Source organism: Lissotriton helveticus, chromosome 6 (assembly GCF_964261635.1).
Source record: "Lissotriton helveticus chromosome 6, aLisHel1.1, whole genome shotgun sequence".
NCBI lineage: Eukaryota > Metazoa > Chordata > Amphibia > Caudata > Salamandridae > Lissotriton > Lissotriton helveticus.
Window position 1 is genome coordinate 600,366,253 of NC_136067.1, and position 15,711 is coordinate 600,381,963.

The following is a 15,711-nucleotide window of genomic DNA, read 5'->3' on the forward strand; positions in this document are numbered from 1 at the left end:
TAAAACATGTGCCTGGGGGACTCACATAAACCCCAAGGGGCCCTGTTCGGGGTCCTTATATTGACTGATGCCATATAGTTAATAAGTAGGACACTGCCTAGGCCTTAACCCTGCAATTTTAGGTCATGTATTCCCCCTTACGTTGGGTGATCTAATGGTACCCCGAAAGTGATAAACAATTTACTTACTTTCCGGTAGATACTCTAACGGTAGATCCTTTACTTTTAGACTATTCAGAGCTCCAGACTGGATCCAGAGATCTTTCAAGCAATTCTTCCTTTACACTGGTAGATCACACCATATGGCTTCTCAATCTCCGAAAGTGATGCAGCAGTGTCGCCTATTGAGACCAATGCTGCACTTTGAAGTTAGTTTCTTAATATTTCTCCTTACGGCGCCTTTAGATGTGGGGCATTTTTAACAAATTGCAGATGGCAGCCTGTCAAAAGCTAACTTGGAATCTTATTATGATGTTAAAGTGTCCACACACTAGAAAGGGGAGGTGGCCGGCAATAAGGAATCAGTGGTTCGATACACTATCTACCAGAGAAGTGAATTATTGAAGGTAAGTAACTTGTTCTTCTAACCACAGTTTACTCACCTTTAGAAAAGATAGCACAGTGGTACCCCCCCCCCATTCCCCTCTATCCGCAGGTGGAGGGTCTGGAGAGTAGAGCCAGATTAGGAAGTCTTGCAGGAGAGAGCAAGCAAAATGGCCCTCTTATTGGACCGGACTATAAAGGTAGTAGTGTTTCGTGAACATGTGCACTGAGACCCACATCGCAGCCTGGCAGAGATCCAGAACAAGCACCTCCAACTCTTGCTAGTGGTGTTGTAGCGGCCATGATACTGGTAGAATATCCCACTGGTCTTCTAGTAGTTCCATATTAGCCAGCACACAACAGATTGTAATGCAGAACACTAGCCACTTGGTCAGAGTTATCTTTTGCATCACCTTGCCTTTCTTAGTCCTAATGAATCCCACAACGAGCTGATCATCCACACAATAGTCTCTCGTACAGTCAATGTAGAAACTCAAAGACCTCTTGAAGTCAAGCCAATGGAGTCACTACTGCTCTTTTGAGGGCTGTGTGAGGGCAGAAAAATGTCAAAAGGGCAATCGATTGACCACTGTGGAAGGGTGATACCACCTTCTGCAGCAAGGCAGCCCATTTCCTCAGCACCAATTTGTAGGGGTAGAGAGGTTGCTCAGAGCAGGGGTGGGGAATTCCTATCTCCCGACGCCCGAGACATCTAGATTTCTTAGGAGGGCAAGAGGTTTTAATTTGCATTTTGTCCAAAGGACAAGTAGACAGTTTTATAGTAATACGATACACAGCTGTTCAACCCTGTAGGTCACAGTCAGTAAATAAGTTGCTCTGAGCAGTTTATTGGCAGTGAAAGGGTCAATGCAAAAGCTGGGGCCTGCACTTTAATTTCCCCAGAGCAGAACAACAAAATGATAAAGCACAGCTCAAAGATGGAGCCAGCTCGATAAGCTCCTGTGGCTTCCAGGCCCTCCCCTGGTCCTTTTATTTTCTTCAAGCATGAGACACACATTGAGCTTCTGCAGCACCAGTACACTGGCAGCAATGGCATGTAAGAGGCTCCTTTTCTTGCCTCAAGGCCCCTTGCTCTGACTTGAACTGTATGACCCCTGCCTTGTATTCTCTGCTCCACTCCTGGGCCTCATAGGGCTCCAATATCCCTGCTCATCTTCAACTCAATTTGACTCCCCTTCTCATGCGCCCCCCTCCTTGGCACTTTGCATCTCCTGTATACCTTATGTTACACCCGGTGCCTGAACCTGCTAACCCCACCACTCCAACCTCCGCTGCACTCTGACATCCCTGACCCGCTCCCCTTGGCCTCTCATATCTTACTTCATCGAGGGCTTACATTAAAGCTCATTAGTTTCCCCATGGGCTTTCATGCAGGCCTAAGGCCACCCCCAATTCTATCCTTGTACTAGGCCTCTCATCTCACTTTGTGCCTGCACCAGGGGCATTGTGAGCACACCGCTGTAGCAACTACAGCAGCTGTAGAGTTTTTGATGGGCCTCTTCAGTCTGCAGGTCCGCAGACAAAGGCCCATAATGGACTTGAAAGGGTGGGTGGGAGAGTGAGTGAATGGGTGGATGGATAGATGCATGTATGAATAAGTGAAAGGGTGGATGTACAGATGCATGGATGAATACATGCAAGAGTGGATAATAGATGCATACATTAATGAGTGAAAGGGTGAATGGATAGATGCATGTATGAATAAGTGAACAGGTGGATATATAAATGCATGGATGAATACTTGCAAGAGTGGATGATTCATAAATTAATGAATGAAAGGGTGAATGGATAGATGCATGGATGAATAAGTGAAAGGCTGGATGAATGAGTGGAGTGAAAGGGTGGATGTTTAGGTGCATGAATGAATGAGTGAAAGGGTGGATGGATAGGTGCATGGATGAATGAGTGAAAGGGTGGATGGATAGATACATGTCTGAATAAGTGAAAGGGTGGATGTACAGATGCATGGATGAATACGTGCAAGAGTGGATGATAGATGCATACATTAATGAGTGAAAGGGTGAATGGATAGATGCATGGATGAATGAGTGAAAGGCTGGATCGATAGATGGATGAATGAGTGGAGTGAAAGGGTAGATACATGGATGAATGAGTGGATGGATGTAAGGATGGATGGATGTATGAAAGAATGGTGGATAAGTGCAAGGGTGAATGAAGGGATGGGTGAGTGGATGGATAGGCTGAAAGTGGATTGATGAGTGAAAGGATGGACAGCTTATTGAAAGGGTGGATTAATGGGTGAGAGAGTAGATGAATAGATGGCTGAGTGGGTGGGGATAGATGGCTGAGTGGGCGGGGATGGATGGATGGCTGGGTGGAAGGGTTAATGGATGGATGGGTGGACACTTGAGTGTAAAGGTGGAGGGAGGGATTAGTGAAAGGGTGGATGGATATATGAGCAAAACGGAAGATGGACAGGTGAAAGGCTGGATGGATGAGTGAAAGCATAAATCGAGGAAGTGAAAGGGTAGGTGGATAGATGAGTGAAAAGGAGGATGGATGGGTGGATGGATGGATGAATGAGTGAAAGGATAGATGAATAGGAGTGAAGAGGAGGATGTGTGGAGTGAAAGGATAGATAGATGAGCAAAAGGATGGATGAGTGAAAGAAAGGCGGGATGGATCAGTTGGATCGATAGGTTTGGAGATGGCAGGATAGGTTTGAACAGGGGCTTTGTGAACGCCCCACTTTAGCAGCTACAGTAGTGGTGGAGCTCTTGATGGGCCTCTTCTGTCTGCAGCTCGGCAGACAAAGATTCGTCATTAATGTGAAAGGATGAATGGATGTGTGGGTGAAAGGATGAGTGAGTGAAAGTGTGGCTGGCTAGATGGATGGATGGATGGATGGATGGATGAATGAGTGACCGGGATGGTTGAGTGACGTGGATGGGTTACAGGGTGTAAGGATTAGAGAGCGAAAGGATAGATGAGTGTAAAGGTTAAATGGATGGATGAGTGGAAGGATGGATTGATGGATGGGTCGAAGGGTGGGTGGAAGGATGAGTGAAAGGCAGGGTGGATAGATGAGAGAAAGGGAGGTTGTATGGATGAGCAAAAGGATGGATGGAAATGGATAGGTTTGGAGATGGATGGGTAGGTTTGGAAATGGATGAGCGGATGGACTGACGGACGAACAGATTGGTGAAAGGCGAATGGATAAAAGAATGAATGAGTGCCAATGTAAAGGTGAAATGCTAGCTATCAGTGGGTGAAAGGATGAATGGATAGATGCTTAGATTGAAGAGACAGAGCTATTCTGGCGAGGATTCCAATGACTTTTTTCGCTTGCTTGGTGTCATAAGAACTTTGGATCAACGTGGTGGGTATTTTAATTTTCTGGTTACTCACTTGGCCTGAACTATGCTCCTTTCTCTACCTTGGGATTATCAGGTAGGCGTGGTGCTGTATGCCAGCGCGTTTTTACTAGACCACTAGTATTTGGTCTCATAAAGGCCATATTGCCATAGAAATTCCTAGCACTGAACAAAACTACTTTGTAAAAGAGCAGAATACTGTGACACACAATGAAGTCAGCTCACAGATTGGAAGAGATAGCATTTTAATAAAAACATCATTAAGTAGGCCAGGAAACCGTAGTCCAAGAAAAATATTTGTGAATTGCATCTTAGCATGAGCAAATAGGAATATGCCCCAGCGGAAATCTGTTGACTGTTTACAAGTTCACTTTTTCTCCAACCACATTTTTCCCAGCCATGGAAGAAACTTTACTTCTGCCATTGTCGGGGGTAAATTGCCGACCTTTCTCAGTATGGGAAAAGATTAGAGAAGAGCTGGTGAAAAACTCCAAAATTCAAATCCTTCCACAGTAATAGCCTGACATAACCAGAGAGGCTGTTATCAGAGCTCTTCTATAAAGAGATTACAGCCATTATTTGACGGCGCACTACATGGCACCAAAGGGACAAGTGGATTTTGTTACAGGACATGTAGATTTATGGAGCTACTTGTCCCATGGACAAGTACATATTTCATAAAATTCCACACCCCTGTCAGAGACTGCCTGGTGTTCACTCACACCAAACGTACAAAAGTAATATTGATAAGAAATACTTTATGGAGTATCAGAAGTCTTCACAAAAAACTGTGTACAGGCCTGAATGGTGTGCAAATAAGAAACCTCAGGTCTAGAGTTAGTTCGATCTGAGACATGAGGAATGGTTAAGACCTCAGTTCTATCTGAGGCATAACAAATGTATTTGGAGCACACATGCCGCAGACTCTTCAGAAAAAGAGAGATGGTTGATGAAGCAAACCTAAAAAAGGCTGAAATGCCAGCATATAATCCTTAACTGTGCCCACTGTAAGGTCATGCTGGGCCAATAACAAAACAAGCAATCAGAAAGTCTGCCCTGCAGAGGGACAAGATGATGTACCCCACAAGCTCTTAGTAGTCCTCAGAATATACAAACCTCGATACAGGTCTCTGGCCGCAAAAAAGACCTGCACCACTTCAGGCAGCAGGTCAAAAGATTTTAACTGCACCAGTTAATCTCCTTGCATGAAGGTATAGGTTGTGGAGATTTGGATGTAGGACCGAAGGGGGAACCCATATCGAGGTATTTATGCTCAGGAGCTTTTATGCTAGCCCAGTTCAGGGCTATGAAGATGACATGGTGCTGGTCAGTTTTGGCTTTCCTCACAACTAGATGAAGGAGAGGCAGTGGCAGCAACGCATACAAGAGACGTGCCACTCAGTTGCGAATTATTACATCTCCCAAACACCTTTTTGAAGGAAATTTCATTGCACAGAAGCTAAGACACTGTGCTTTCTTGACATTGAAAAGTAGATCAAAGCAGGACATGTCCACTGATAAATGATACTCTGTGCCCCCTTGGAATGGGGACTCCACTTATGGTCCACCAGCCAATGAATGCTCACTTGCCTGCCCTAGCATTCAGGGACTCTGATAGGCAGCTGGCTAATAAGTACTTCTGCTGGTCGAGCCACCTCCTGATGAATAGAGTCTCGTGGCACAGGATCCAGGACACCACTCCACCCTGCTTTCTTCAGCACCACATGACAGTTGTCTTTTTTGTCAGGGCCTTCACCAGCTTTCCCTTGATTGCCATTAGAAATGCTTGAAGGGTCAGACAGATTGCCCATAGCTCCAAAAGGTAGATGTGGAGATGGCTGTCTGCTGGAAATCAGAAGGCTATTATCTCTACTTTTCCAAGATGAACTACAAAGCCCAGCATTATTACATCCATCACAACCATGAAGTGTGGTTGGGAAAGGGAGAGTAGCCTGCCATAGGCCAAGCTGGACCTCGTCTGCCACAACATGAAGTACTGAGCTATCTCTTTTGGGATATGAACTGCACTGTAGAGGCAACTCCTGTGCTGGAACCATTGAAACCTTAGGTTCCAATGCAGGGTTTGCACATACCATATGGTGTATGGGGAGAAGAGAATACACAAGGCCAGGAATCCAAGAAGCCTGGGGACAGAGCCTGAAACATCTGGATTATTTCCTCAATATCCAGACTTGCTACGGTGGCTGAAAAGCCTGGAACACCACCATGTCCAGAATAGCCTCTAAAGGAACCAGCCGTCAACTGTCAAGGTACAGAAAAACATACATATTCCCGAGCCCCTAGGATGAGTTGCTACCGCTGCCATTACTTTCGTAAACACCAAGTGGTCAAGGTAAGGCCAAATGGCAAGTCAGCAAGTTGGAAGTGTTCCTAACCAACGGTGACCCACTGTTCGCATATGTGGGACTGAAGGACAGTTATATGAAAATATATATTCATCAGGTTCGGTCCCCTAGATCCAGAGCAGAGAGGATCTGAGCCACAGTGTGCATTCTGAATATGACCCTGTTGTGAAAGACATTTAATGGCCGGCGGTTCAGTATGGACTTTAGGTGTCCATTTTTCTTCTTTATGAGGAATTATCACAAATACCTCCTCTTGCCCCTCTCCAAGTCCAGAGCCCCTCTCCAAGTCCAGGACCCCTCAATGCCACATTTGGACAGCAGGCGATTGACTTCTTCAGCTGGATAGGAATCTGGGCTGCTCAAAATTCCTCTGGTGCGGCTGAATTCAGGTTTCGGGACGAAGGGAAGGGCAGGGTGTAGCCCCTTTGAACAATTTGTAAAACACACGGTTCCGACGTGGTGGAGTTACAGTTTTGGATGAATTAATGTATCTTGCCCCCTAATGGCTGGTTGCGGGCCTGAAATGAACAACCTAGGAGGCTTGGGAACCTCGGCAACATGGGAGGAAGAGTTGCAGCTGGACCGAATGATCATTCTTGCCATTATGCCCTGTAAAGTCTGTGTTTGCTGCTGAACCCACTCAGCATGTCAATGCCCCCACTACCAAGACAGAAAGCCCACTGGACAGAGTAGGGTAAAAAATAGAAAAATGGAGAAAAAAAAAAGATGTAGGGTCGGCCCACCCAAGCATCAGATTGTGTCCCTATCCCAGAATAGGTGCAACCGTCTTCTGCCCTCCCCCCCCCCCCCCTCCAACTGGGGGGAAAGCCAAGTGGCTGAAATAATCAACATATTGTAAAGAAACAGTAGAGTTCACACAGGGTACAGGGTTACTAAATGCACATTTGAATGGTTCTACAAGTCTGTAATCAAGAGTGTATGTGATCCGCACCCGAGGTGGCCAATCCGTTAGCTAGACAGCCGGGAGAGTTTTTGTGTAGGATAATGCAAACTGATTTGCATAGACTTCTCTACTCCATGGGAAGCTATCAAAGGGACAGCAAAATTGGAGTGAGGTGGTGTATGTCAGGTGGCTCTTACCCATGGTAAGATAAAAACTGAGTTTCCAAATAAAGCCTTAGAACCTATTGTGAAATGTATAGGAGGCACAATGTCAGACTGCATGTAATATTTCATACATTTGCTATGTAAGTAGTAAGCCATACTTGAAATGCATATATCATCAGTCTAAAATAAAAGAGACATTATAGAAGTGCCTGTAAATGCAACAGAATTGTACACCCAAACGATTTATGTCAGTTTGACAATTAACTTGGAAACATAACTTTCTTAATATTTTCCTTTAGGCAATAAAATATACTAACACACTCAAGAAGTATATGCAAGTTACATTAAAAGAATAAAGGTATAAGAAAGAAAATGTTATAGCATAAATGTGGCAGTCATATGCTTGTAGTTAAGAATAAACACAAATTAAATATATAGCAGAAAGTGGCCATCTTGGAATGGTATTGTGTATAGTGACTAATTGTGGTATCAATCCAAAATGGCTGACATGCTGCTTCTAAATATGCCGGTCATCTTGAAACAGTAAAACAATGAAATACTAAGAACACCCTTCATGATGGCCACCATGTTTAGAAGCAGTGGCAATGCTGGATGTGGTGCACTGCAGATGAAATGAGCAATAAATGAGCAGCCCAGTAAGACTGTATAATGAGCTGCTGGGTGCTCCAAAGAAATGAATCCTCAAAAAATAGCGGGAAGCTATAAAAGTAGAACATGCAAAACTAAAGTGATTGGCGTACAAGCACTGACACTAAGGCACATTCAATTTCAGGCAGATGTGCACGTTATCAGAATTTTTCTGTCACTAAGAGTGCAATAGAACCAATGGCTGAAGTAGGCTGCCCCGTTGCCTCGGGTTATGTGCTGGCATTGGAGAAAACAAAATGTGAATGACCCTCAAACAGGTCAACGGTTGACTAAAAATCTCTCCATGAAGTATTTGTATGCATGTATTATGATTTTCTTTTTATTACAAGATCCTGGCAGACAGTTAAACCGTGATTCTTAAAATACTTTTAATACACACACTGCTAAATGCTACACATAAATTTACAAAACTAAAATTACAATTGGCAAATCAATGTAAAAACCCACCTCATAGACCTAACAAGGAATCTCAAATGTAAATCTTCTACCCCCAGGGCTTATTGTGGGCATAATGATCCATCAGATTATATTTAAGAAAACGTCTATCTAGAGGTTTTAACACAGCACAATAACCATCCAACAAAGTCTACTGTCTTAACCCCTTTGCTGCTAGGCATTCAAACACCCCCAGCAAGGTGTCATTTGTGTAGATCCTTCATAGAAACTAACAGTTGAAAATAAGAAAGATTAAAAATGAGTTGAAAAAACAGTCATTTGCGCCAACGTTTTCAACTGTATTAGCAATATACCATTACATCCGTTTGACCCTTCTGGTTATAAGGATATAGCAGTGGTAGGTTCACCAAGACCCCGAGGAACCCAGAGCCAATAACTGAGCAGCGCCTTGAAATGGTTTTTCATTGTGTACCGGGTTTATAGCAATTCATTTGGTAAAATATAAAGAGTGAAAAATAGGTTTCAAAGACACCTATGTATTTCAGTGATGGGAACAAAATATAGAGTTTAGAAACAGTACCAATTTGCCCATCTCTGAAATTGTGGGTACCCATACTAGCATGTGAATGTGACATTTTTCAAAGTGACTTCTTTTTTACACATTGTCTTTCATTTGGAAGGCAGAAATGCATCGAAAGTCAATAACAGTTGCTCTACAATTCTGTGTTCCCCTAAGTCTGTGGATAAAAATGGTACTTTACTTGTGTGGGTAGGCCTAGTGCCCGCGACAGAAAATGGTCCAACACGCAATATGGACACACCACATTTTTACAGTGAAAACTGGCCCCTTTTTTCAAAGTGCCTAGCTGTGGATTTTTAACCCTAGGTCTAACGGCACCTGGGGGAAACCTATACATTTTTGAAAACTAGACACCCAGGGGAATCCAGGAAGGGGTGACTTGTGTGGCTCTCACTAGGTTCTGTTACCCAGAATCCCTTGCAAACCTCAAATTTTGATAAAAAAGAAAACATTTCCCTCAAATTTCTGTGATGTAAAGTTCTGTAATCTGCCTAGATCCACAAAAGTCTACCCACACCGCATTCCCCAAAGTCTTCCGGTAAGAAGGGTACCTCACTTGTGTGGATAGGCCTAGTGCGCACAACAAGAAATGCCAGAAATACAATGTGGACGCATCAAATTTTTACCGTGAAAACTGACCCTTTTTTTGCAAAGTGCCTAGCTGTAGATTTTTAACCCTAGCTCTGCCGGCACCTAGGGAAACCTAGCAAACCTATACATTTTTTAAAACTAGACACCCATGGGAATCCAAGATGGTGTGACTTGTATGGCTCTCATCAGGTTCTGTTACCCAGAATCCCTTGCAAACATCAAACTTTGTAGAAATAAAAAAACACATTTTCCTCACATTTCTGTGATGGAAAGTTCTGGAATCTGCGTAGATATTACAAAATTCCACCCCCCTGCATTCACCAAAGTCTTCCGATAAAAATGGTACCTCACTTGTGTGGGTAGGCCTAGTGCCCGCGACAGGAAGCGGCCCAAAATGCAACGTGGACACACCACATTTTTACATTGAAAACGGACCCTTTTTTGCAAAGTGCCTAGCTGTAGATTTTGAACCAATGCTCTGCTGGCACCTAGGAAAACCTAGCAAACCTCAAAATTTTTGAAAACTAGACACCCGGGGGAATCCAGGAGGGGTGACTTGTCTGATTCTCACCAGGTTCTGTTACCCAGAATCCCTTGCAAACCTCACATTTTGTAAACAAAAAAAAAAAACCTTTCCCCCACATTTCTGTGATGGAAAGTTCTGGAATCTGTGTTGGTCCACAAAATTCCACCCAACCTGCATTCCCCAAAGTCTTCCGACAAAAATGGTACCTCACTCATTTTGGGTGAGTCAAGTGCCCGTGACAGGAGAGGGCCCAAAACGTATTGTGAAGACATCAAAATTACCTGTCACAAAACAACCAGGTTTTGCAAGGGGGGTTTTGCCCCGAGGTCAGTGGCCATCTAGGGATACCTGCCACACCCACACATATCTGAAAACTAGACACCCTAGGGAGTCCAGGGAAGTATGGCTTACATGGATCTCCCAATGGTTCCCTACCCCAAAGCCCCATCCAAGCGGCATCCACGCACACTGCCAGCCAAGTGCCACTTAACACATTACCAGGCAAGTGCCAATCTAAACACACCGCCATCAAGCGCGAGTCGACACACATCATTAGCCAAGTGCAAGACCACACATACTGCCAGCAAAATGCCAGCCAAAGCCAGACACGAAGACGGGGAGGGACCCGTGTGTAAGGGATTCTCCCTGACAGGCCCAGAAACCTATCCCTGGTTTCTAGTGGGCTTGCTGCCCCCCCCCCCCCACCCCCTGGAGGGGCAGATAAGGGGCTATTGCCCCGATCTGCCCTCCGGGGAGTGGAAGGTGGCTGAAATACGTTTTGGGGTTGGGGAATTAGCATGCCCATTCTGGGCACCACCTACCCCTACATTTAAAAATAACAAAATAATCCCTGGTGCCTAGTGGGCTTTCTGCCCCCTAACGGGGGGGCAGATCAGGGGTTATTGGAGGGGGTGGAAGGACTGTGGAATTTTGGGGGTGGGGCATTGGCATACCCATTTTAGGGAGCCCCCACCCCTACAGGTATAAATGGAAAATAAATCCCTGGTGCCTAGTATGCCTATAGCCCTCCCAGTGGGGGAGAGGGAGAAGGGGAGCACATAGGGGGCTACTGCCCCCATCTGCCACCCAGGGGGGTAGAAAGACTGGAATTTGGGGGTGGGGTATTGGCATGCCCATTTTGGGCAGCCCCCAACGGGCATTGGCATGCCCATTTTGGGCAGCCCCCAAAACTACTGGTGTAAAAAGCAAAAATAATTCCCTGGTGCCTTGTGTGCTTTCTGGCCCCCCCACCCCACCACACCGCCCTCCCAAGGGGAGCAGATTGGGGTTATTGCCCCATCTGCCTGCCAGGGGAAGGGGGGAGAAAGACTGGAATTTGGGGTGGGTGGTGACATTGGCATGATTATTTGGGCATCTCCCAATCCTACTGATGCAAATAGAAAAAGAAACCCTGGTGCCTAGTGTGTTTTCTGCCCTCCTGAGGAGCAAAAAGACTGTCTGTGTCCAAAATAATGGGGGGAGCAAAAGCCCTTGCCCAAGGAGCCGCTCCCCCTCCCTGGGGCTTAGTGGGTAGATCTCCCCTTTTCAATGATACCTCTCCTGTCTGCCTCAGTGTTCAGGGCACTGAGATACCCCCGTAGGGTCTGAGGCAGTGAAACTGAAACTGAGTTTCAGTTTCTCTGAAATGACGTCAGCGCGATGTGCACGCCGACCGTCATTTCGGAGAAAAGATCATAACACCGTCCGCAGCTGGGGAAGCTCTTCTTTAGCTCCAGAGGGTGTTTTCACGAGAAGGAAATCCCTCTCATGTGCGTGGACGGCCGGAAGGCGTCCGACGCACATGAGCACTGGTGCGTCGGACAGTTCCCAGCTGCCTGCACACCGAAAGGGTTAAACAATTTTTTTTCATTATAAATACAGCAGCCTTAGTCAAAGATTTTTACAATAACCAAAACAGATATAAATCATTTGATAAAAGATCAATCAGGTCTGTGGTGTTTATGGTTTGCTGGTCAGCATACCAAACAATGGTCTACTGTAATGAGCATACGTTTTTTCACATGGCAAATAACAAGCACACATGGAAAAATTACAGATATGTACAAATTTACTATTGGCAAAGCAGCAAATACAGTCCATTCTGAGAGGGGATACCAAGTATTCCCAAGCGCAACTCTTCCACCATGAGGGTTAGTCAGAGTGAGTGATCAACACCAAAACTCTTGCTTACTACTGTAATCTATAAGATTCCATGTAACAAAAAGAGTATTTTTACAGGCTTTCACACAATGTAATAATAATCGATCCTTAAAGTTTTAATGGCTTGAACATATGCTTCTCACAATAAAAAGGTTAGGCCTACTGACGAAGCTTTTCATAGTAAACAGATTTGATCTTTGCCATCTGCCTTAACTTTACCCAATAAACCAACCAGGCCTATATCCTTTATCGCCGGCTTGTCAAAATAACCAGTTCAGGTTCATTGTATTGAGGATAACGTTTACAACAAGGCAAGAGTAGAAAAAGATTACAACTATGTACAAAATAATAAAGTTGGTAAAACAATATACACCATCCCCTGTGTGAGCCTAATAAGCAAACCCATCATGCAAATCTTCTACCCCAACCGTTTGTCAGATCACTTCATATCTGTACAGCGCACAAACAAAAATGGTTTGCACTGAAGGTGAATTGCATTTATGGACATCTCCGGTTTTCATGGCGGTCACCGTTTTGCTAAGTAAGATGTGAGGATGGTGTTCATTTGGAAGCTGGGTTTCTGTTGGCTTACTTGCTGGCAGGTTTGCTTATGGGTTAGGAATGGGAAGAAGGGATGTTTTGCATGCCAGCATGTGATTTGATCCGATTACATGATGGGGCTTTGGTGAAAATCTAATTGAAAAATGTGTGACTTACAACTTGAATAGCATTTGCATAACATGAAAATAGTAACGGTTTACCTCTCCAAGCCCTTCCAATGCTCGGACTGCTATAAGATATCCAACCCCCAGTTCCGCAGCTAAAGGGGTGAGAAGAGTGAATGCAGCTGTGCCCAGAATTCCAAACCCCATGAGATGCTTTCCACCAAATTTACGGGCTAAATATCCTCCTGGTATCTGTGTCAGGATGTATCCATAGAAAAAGGAACCAAGGATCAGGCCCTGTGTGTCTGCATCCCAATCATACTTTTTTCCCTGCAAAAGAATTGAAGAAAAGACAAAGTTAGATCATGCTTTACATTGCTGAACCCCCTGTCTCAGGGGGCACTGATGAAAAGAGAACATTCATGCATTTGCCTGCACTGAACGGGACTAAACAGCTTGCAGGTTGTGGTCAAGGCACTGCCAGGTTGTGTGTTTCTTCCTGTTGCTCAGTGTAGGTATTTGACTGTCTGTCATTATTGCTGGTCCAGCCACATTCGATGGAATTCTCTAACTGAACCGTGCAAATTTAATTAGGGTGGAACTCGCTAACCCTTTGCTGCAGATTTAATATCTACATTCAATGCACCTCACCTCTGGATCAACATCACAAATCTACCTAAGTATCTATTACTTCCTTCGGAATAAGGTCTGGGCTTACCACACAAATGCTAAAAGTGTTGGGACCAAGTAACTATGTATATCCCTAATGTGAGAAATTGGGGTTCAGGGGGACGACCCTTCTCAAGCAACAGCCACAATTCCTGGCAGGGTGAACTAAAAATAAAAGTCAAAAAGTCAATAAATATACCTTTGTTTACCCCTCTGGTAGCTTGGCACAAAAGCAATCAGGCTTAACTTAGAGGTAATATGTAAAGTATTTATGCAGAACACAAATTGTGGAAAAGTGACAACCTGAACACAAAAATTCCACACCAATGTAGAAAAACAGAGTAAAATGTAATGAATAAAATGAGACCAAAACGAAACAAATCCAATCAGTATAACTGGAGACATGCAATTTTAAAGTCTTCTGGTAAGTATAGCGCCTAAAAGCACAGAGCGTCACTCTGAGTCATCTGGTCTTGCTAAACCAGGGTAAATTCACAAGTTCAGACCGGACGCGATAGAGCTTGGGCCGGTTTCAGGGACGAGGATAATCCTGCTGAAAAAGGTTTTCTAAAGCCTCATTTATTGAGCATTTCCCACATTAAGAAAATAATAAAATCGCATTTACATTTCATATATTTGTCATACCATTTCAACATCAGCCAGGCAGGTTGTCATATTTGTACCATCGCATTTTGCCCCTCTTATGCATTTGGATGCCATATACGTTGTGGTGACAAATGCATATTGTGTGTTAACAATTGTGTAGTCTCTGACCCATCAAGAGGTCTCACTCTGAGTCTCAGGAACCATAAGTGGCATGAGCTGCGAGGTACACACGTATGGGTTCCCAGACATCCCATGGTCGAGAAGCCGGAGGAAGCAGCATGCATTAGAAATTTTACAGTGTATTGGTCCGCTCCTAGTCGGTAAGCCAGTCCGTCGTTTTGTGAGACGTCCTTCAGCTCAAGCACATTGCCACTCGTTTCTTGCCCAATAAAAAGGCCAAGCCCACCAATTTTCCACTAATTTTGGGCACCATATTGACATAGCCCAGCAGTGCCAACACTGGTTCCACTGGCAACAGGCGCGCAACGCCCATTGGGCTGGAAGGGCTTCAACCCAACCCCCCCCCTCCCCTCCCCCCCCCCCAGTCGTGTGTGTCAGCCTGGGCTGAGACATCTTCCTGGGCGCACACACACACACACACACACACAGCCGCACCCAAGTACTTCACAGGTCTTTAAAAGACCATTTACTTGCTAAACAGGCTTAGTTGTTTTTTCACACCTTCTTAGAGAACGCTTAGCTGTAATTAAATTGCTAGTAGCTACCTCATAAGCCTTTTTAAATTCTTGAACTACTACCTCGACTGCTGGAACCACTCTTCCCTACAAAGGTATTAGGATGCCTACCAGAATTTAGGTAAAAAGGAGAAAACCTGGTGGAGGAATGTTTGGCATTATTGTACGCAAATTCCACTGCCCATGGACATTCCCCTTCATTCTCCACAAAAAGAGATGCAGAGATTGCTCCAACTCTTGATTGGCTCTTTCCGTCTGTCCATCAGTCTCGGGAAGGAAGTTGGTAGTCAGACGAGAATCCACATCTAATCTCTTGAGCAAAGCCCTCCAAAAGTGTGAGATAAACTGAGGGCCCGATCAGAAATCACTATCTTGGGAATGCCATGTGCCTTAACTACATGTTGAGTGAAAAGGGAACATAACTGAGTTGAGGTAGGAATTTTTTTTAGGGGGACAAAATGACTCATTTTAGTGAAATGATCTACCACCACCCAGATAGTTGTGAAACCTTGACTAGAGGGAAGTTCCACTATAAAGTCCATAGAAACAGTATGCCAGGATAAGGAGCTGGAGGCAAAGGCATCAACAAACCTTGTGGAGCCAGTCTAACAGACTTCCCCTTTATGCACTAATCACAAGAGGCAACATGCTGTCCTATATGAGTATCCATTGCCGGCCACCAAAATTCTCTTTGAATCAACTTCAAAGGTTTTCTTGACTCATTTGTGACCGGCCATTAAATCGTCATGAAAATATCGAAACATCATCATTTGAAGCTCTTCATTTGGCACATAGAGCTTTCCTTTGAAATAAGGCCTTCAT

At 44.6% G+C, this 15,711-nt stretch overlaps 1 protein-coding gene across 3 annotated transcripts in view; it reads right to left on the reverse strand.

Annotated features, from left to right (window-relative positions):
• SLC17A5 (solute carrier family 17 member 5) overlaps nt 1-15,711 on the reverse strand; it is a 418,561-nt gene that overhangs the window by 283,849 nt on the left and 119,001 nt on the right. For all 3 annotated transcript variants that reach the window (XM_078648061.1, XM_078648062.1, XM_078648060.1), the window contains exon 3: nt 13,016-13,249. In XM_078648061.1, coding sequence (XP_078504187.1) covers nt 13,016-13,249 — 234 coding nt within the window. The remainder of the gene's footprint in view (nt 1-13,015; nt 13,250-15,711) is intronic.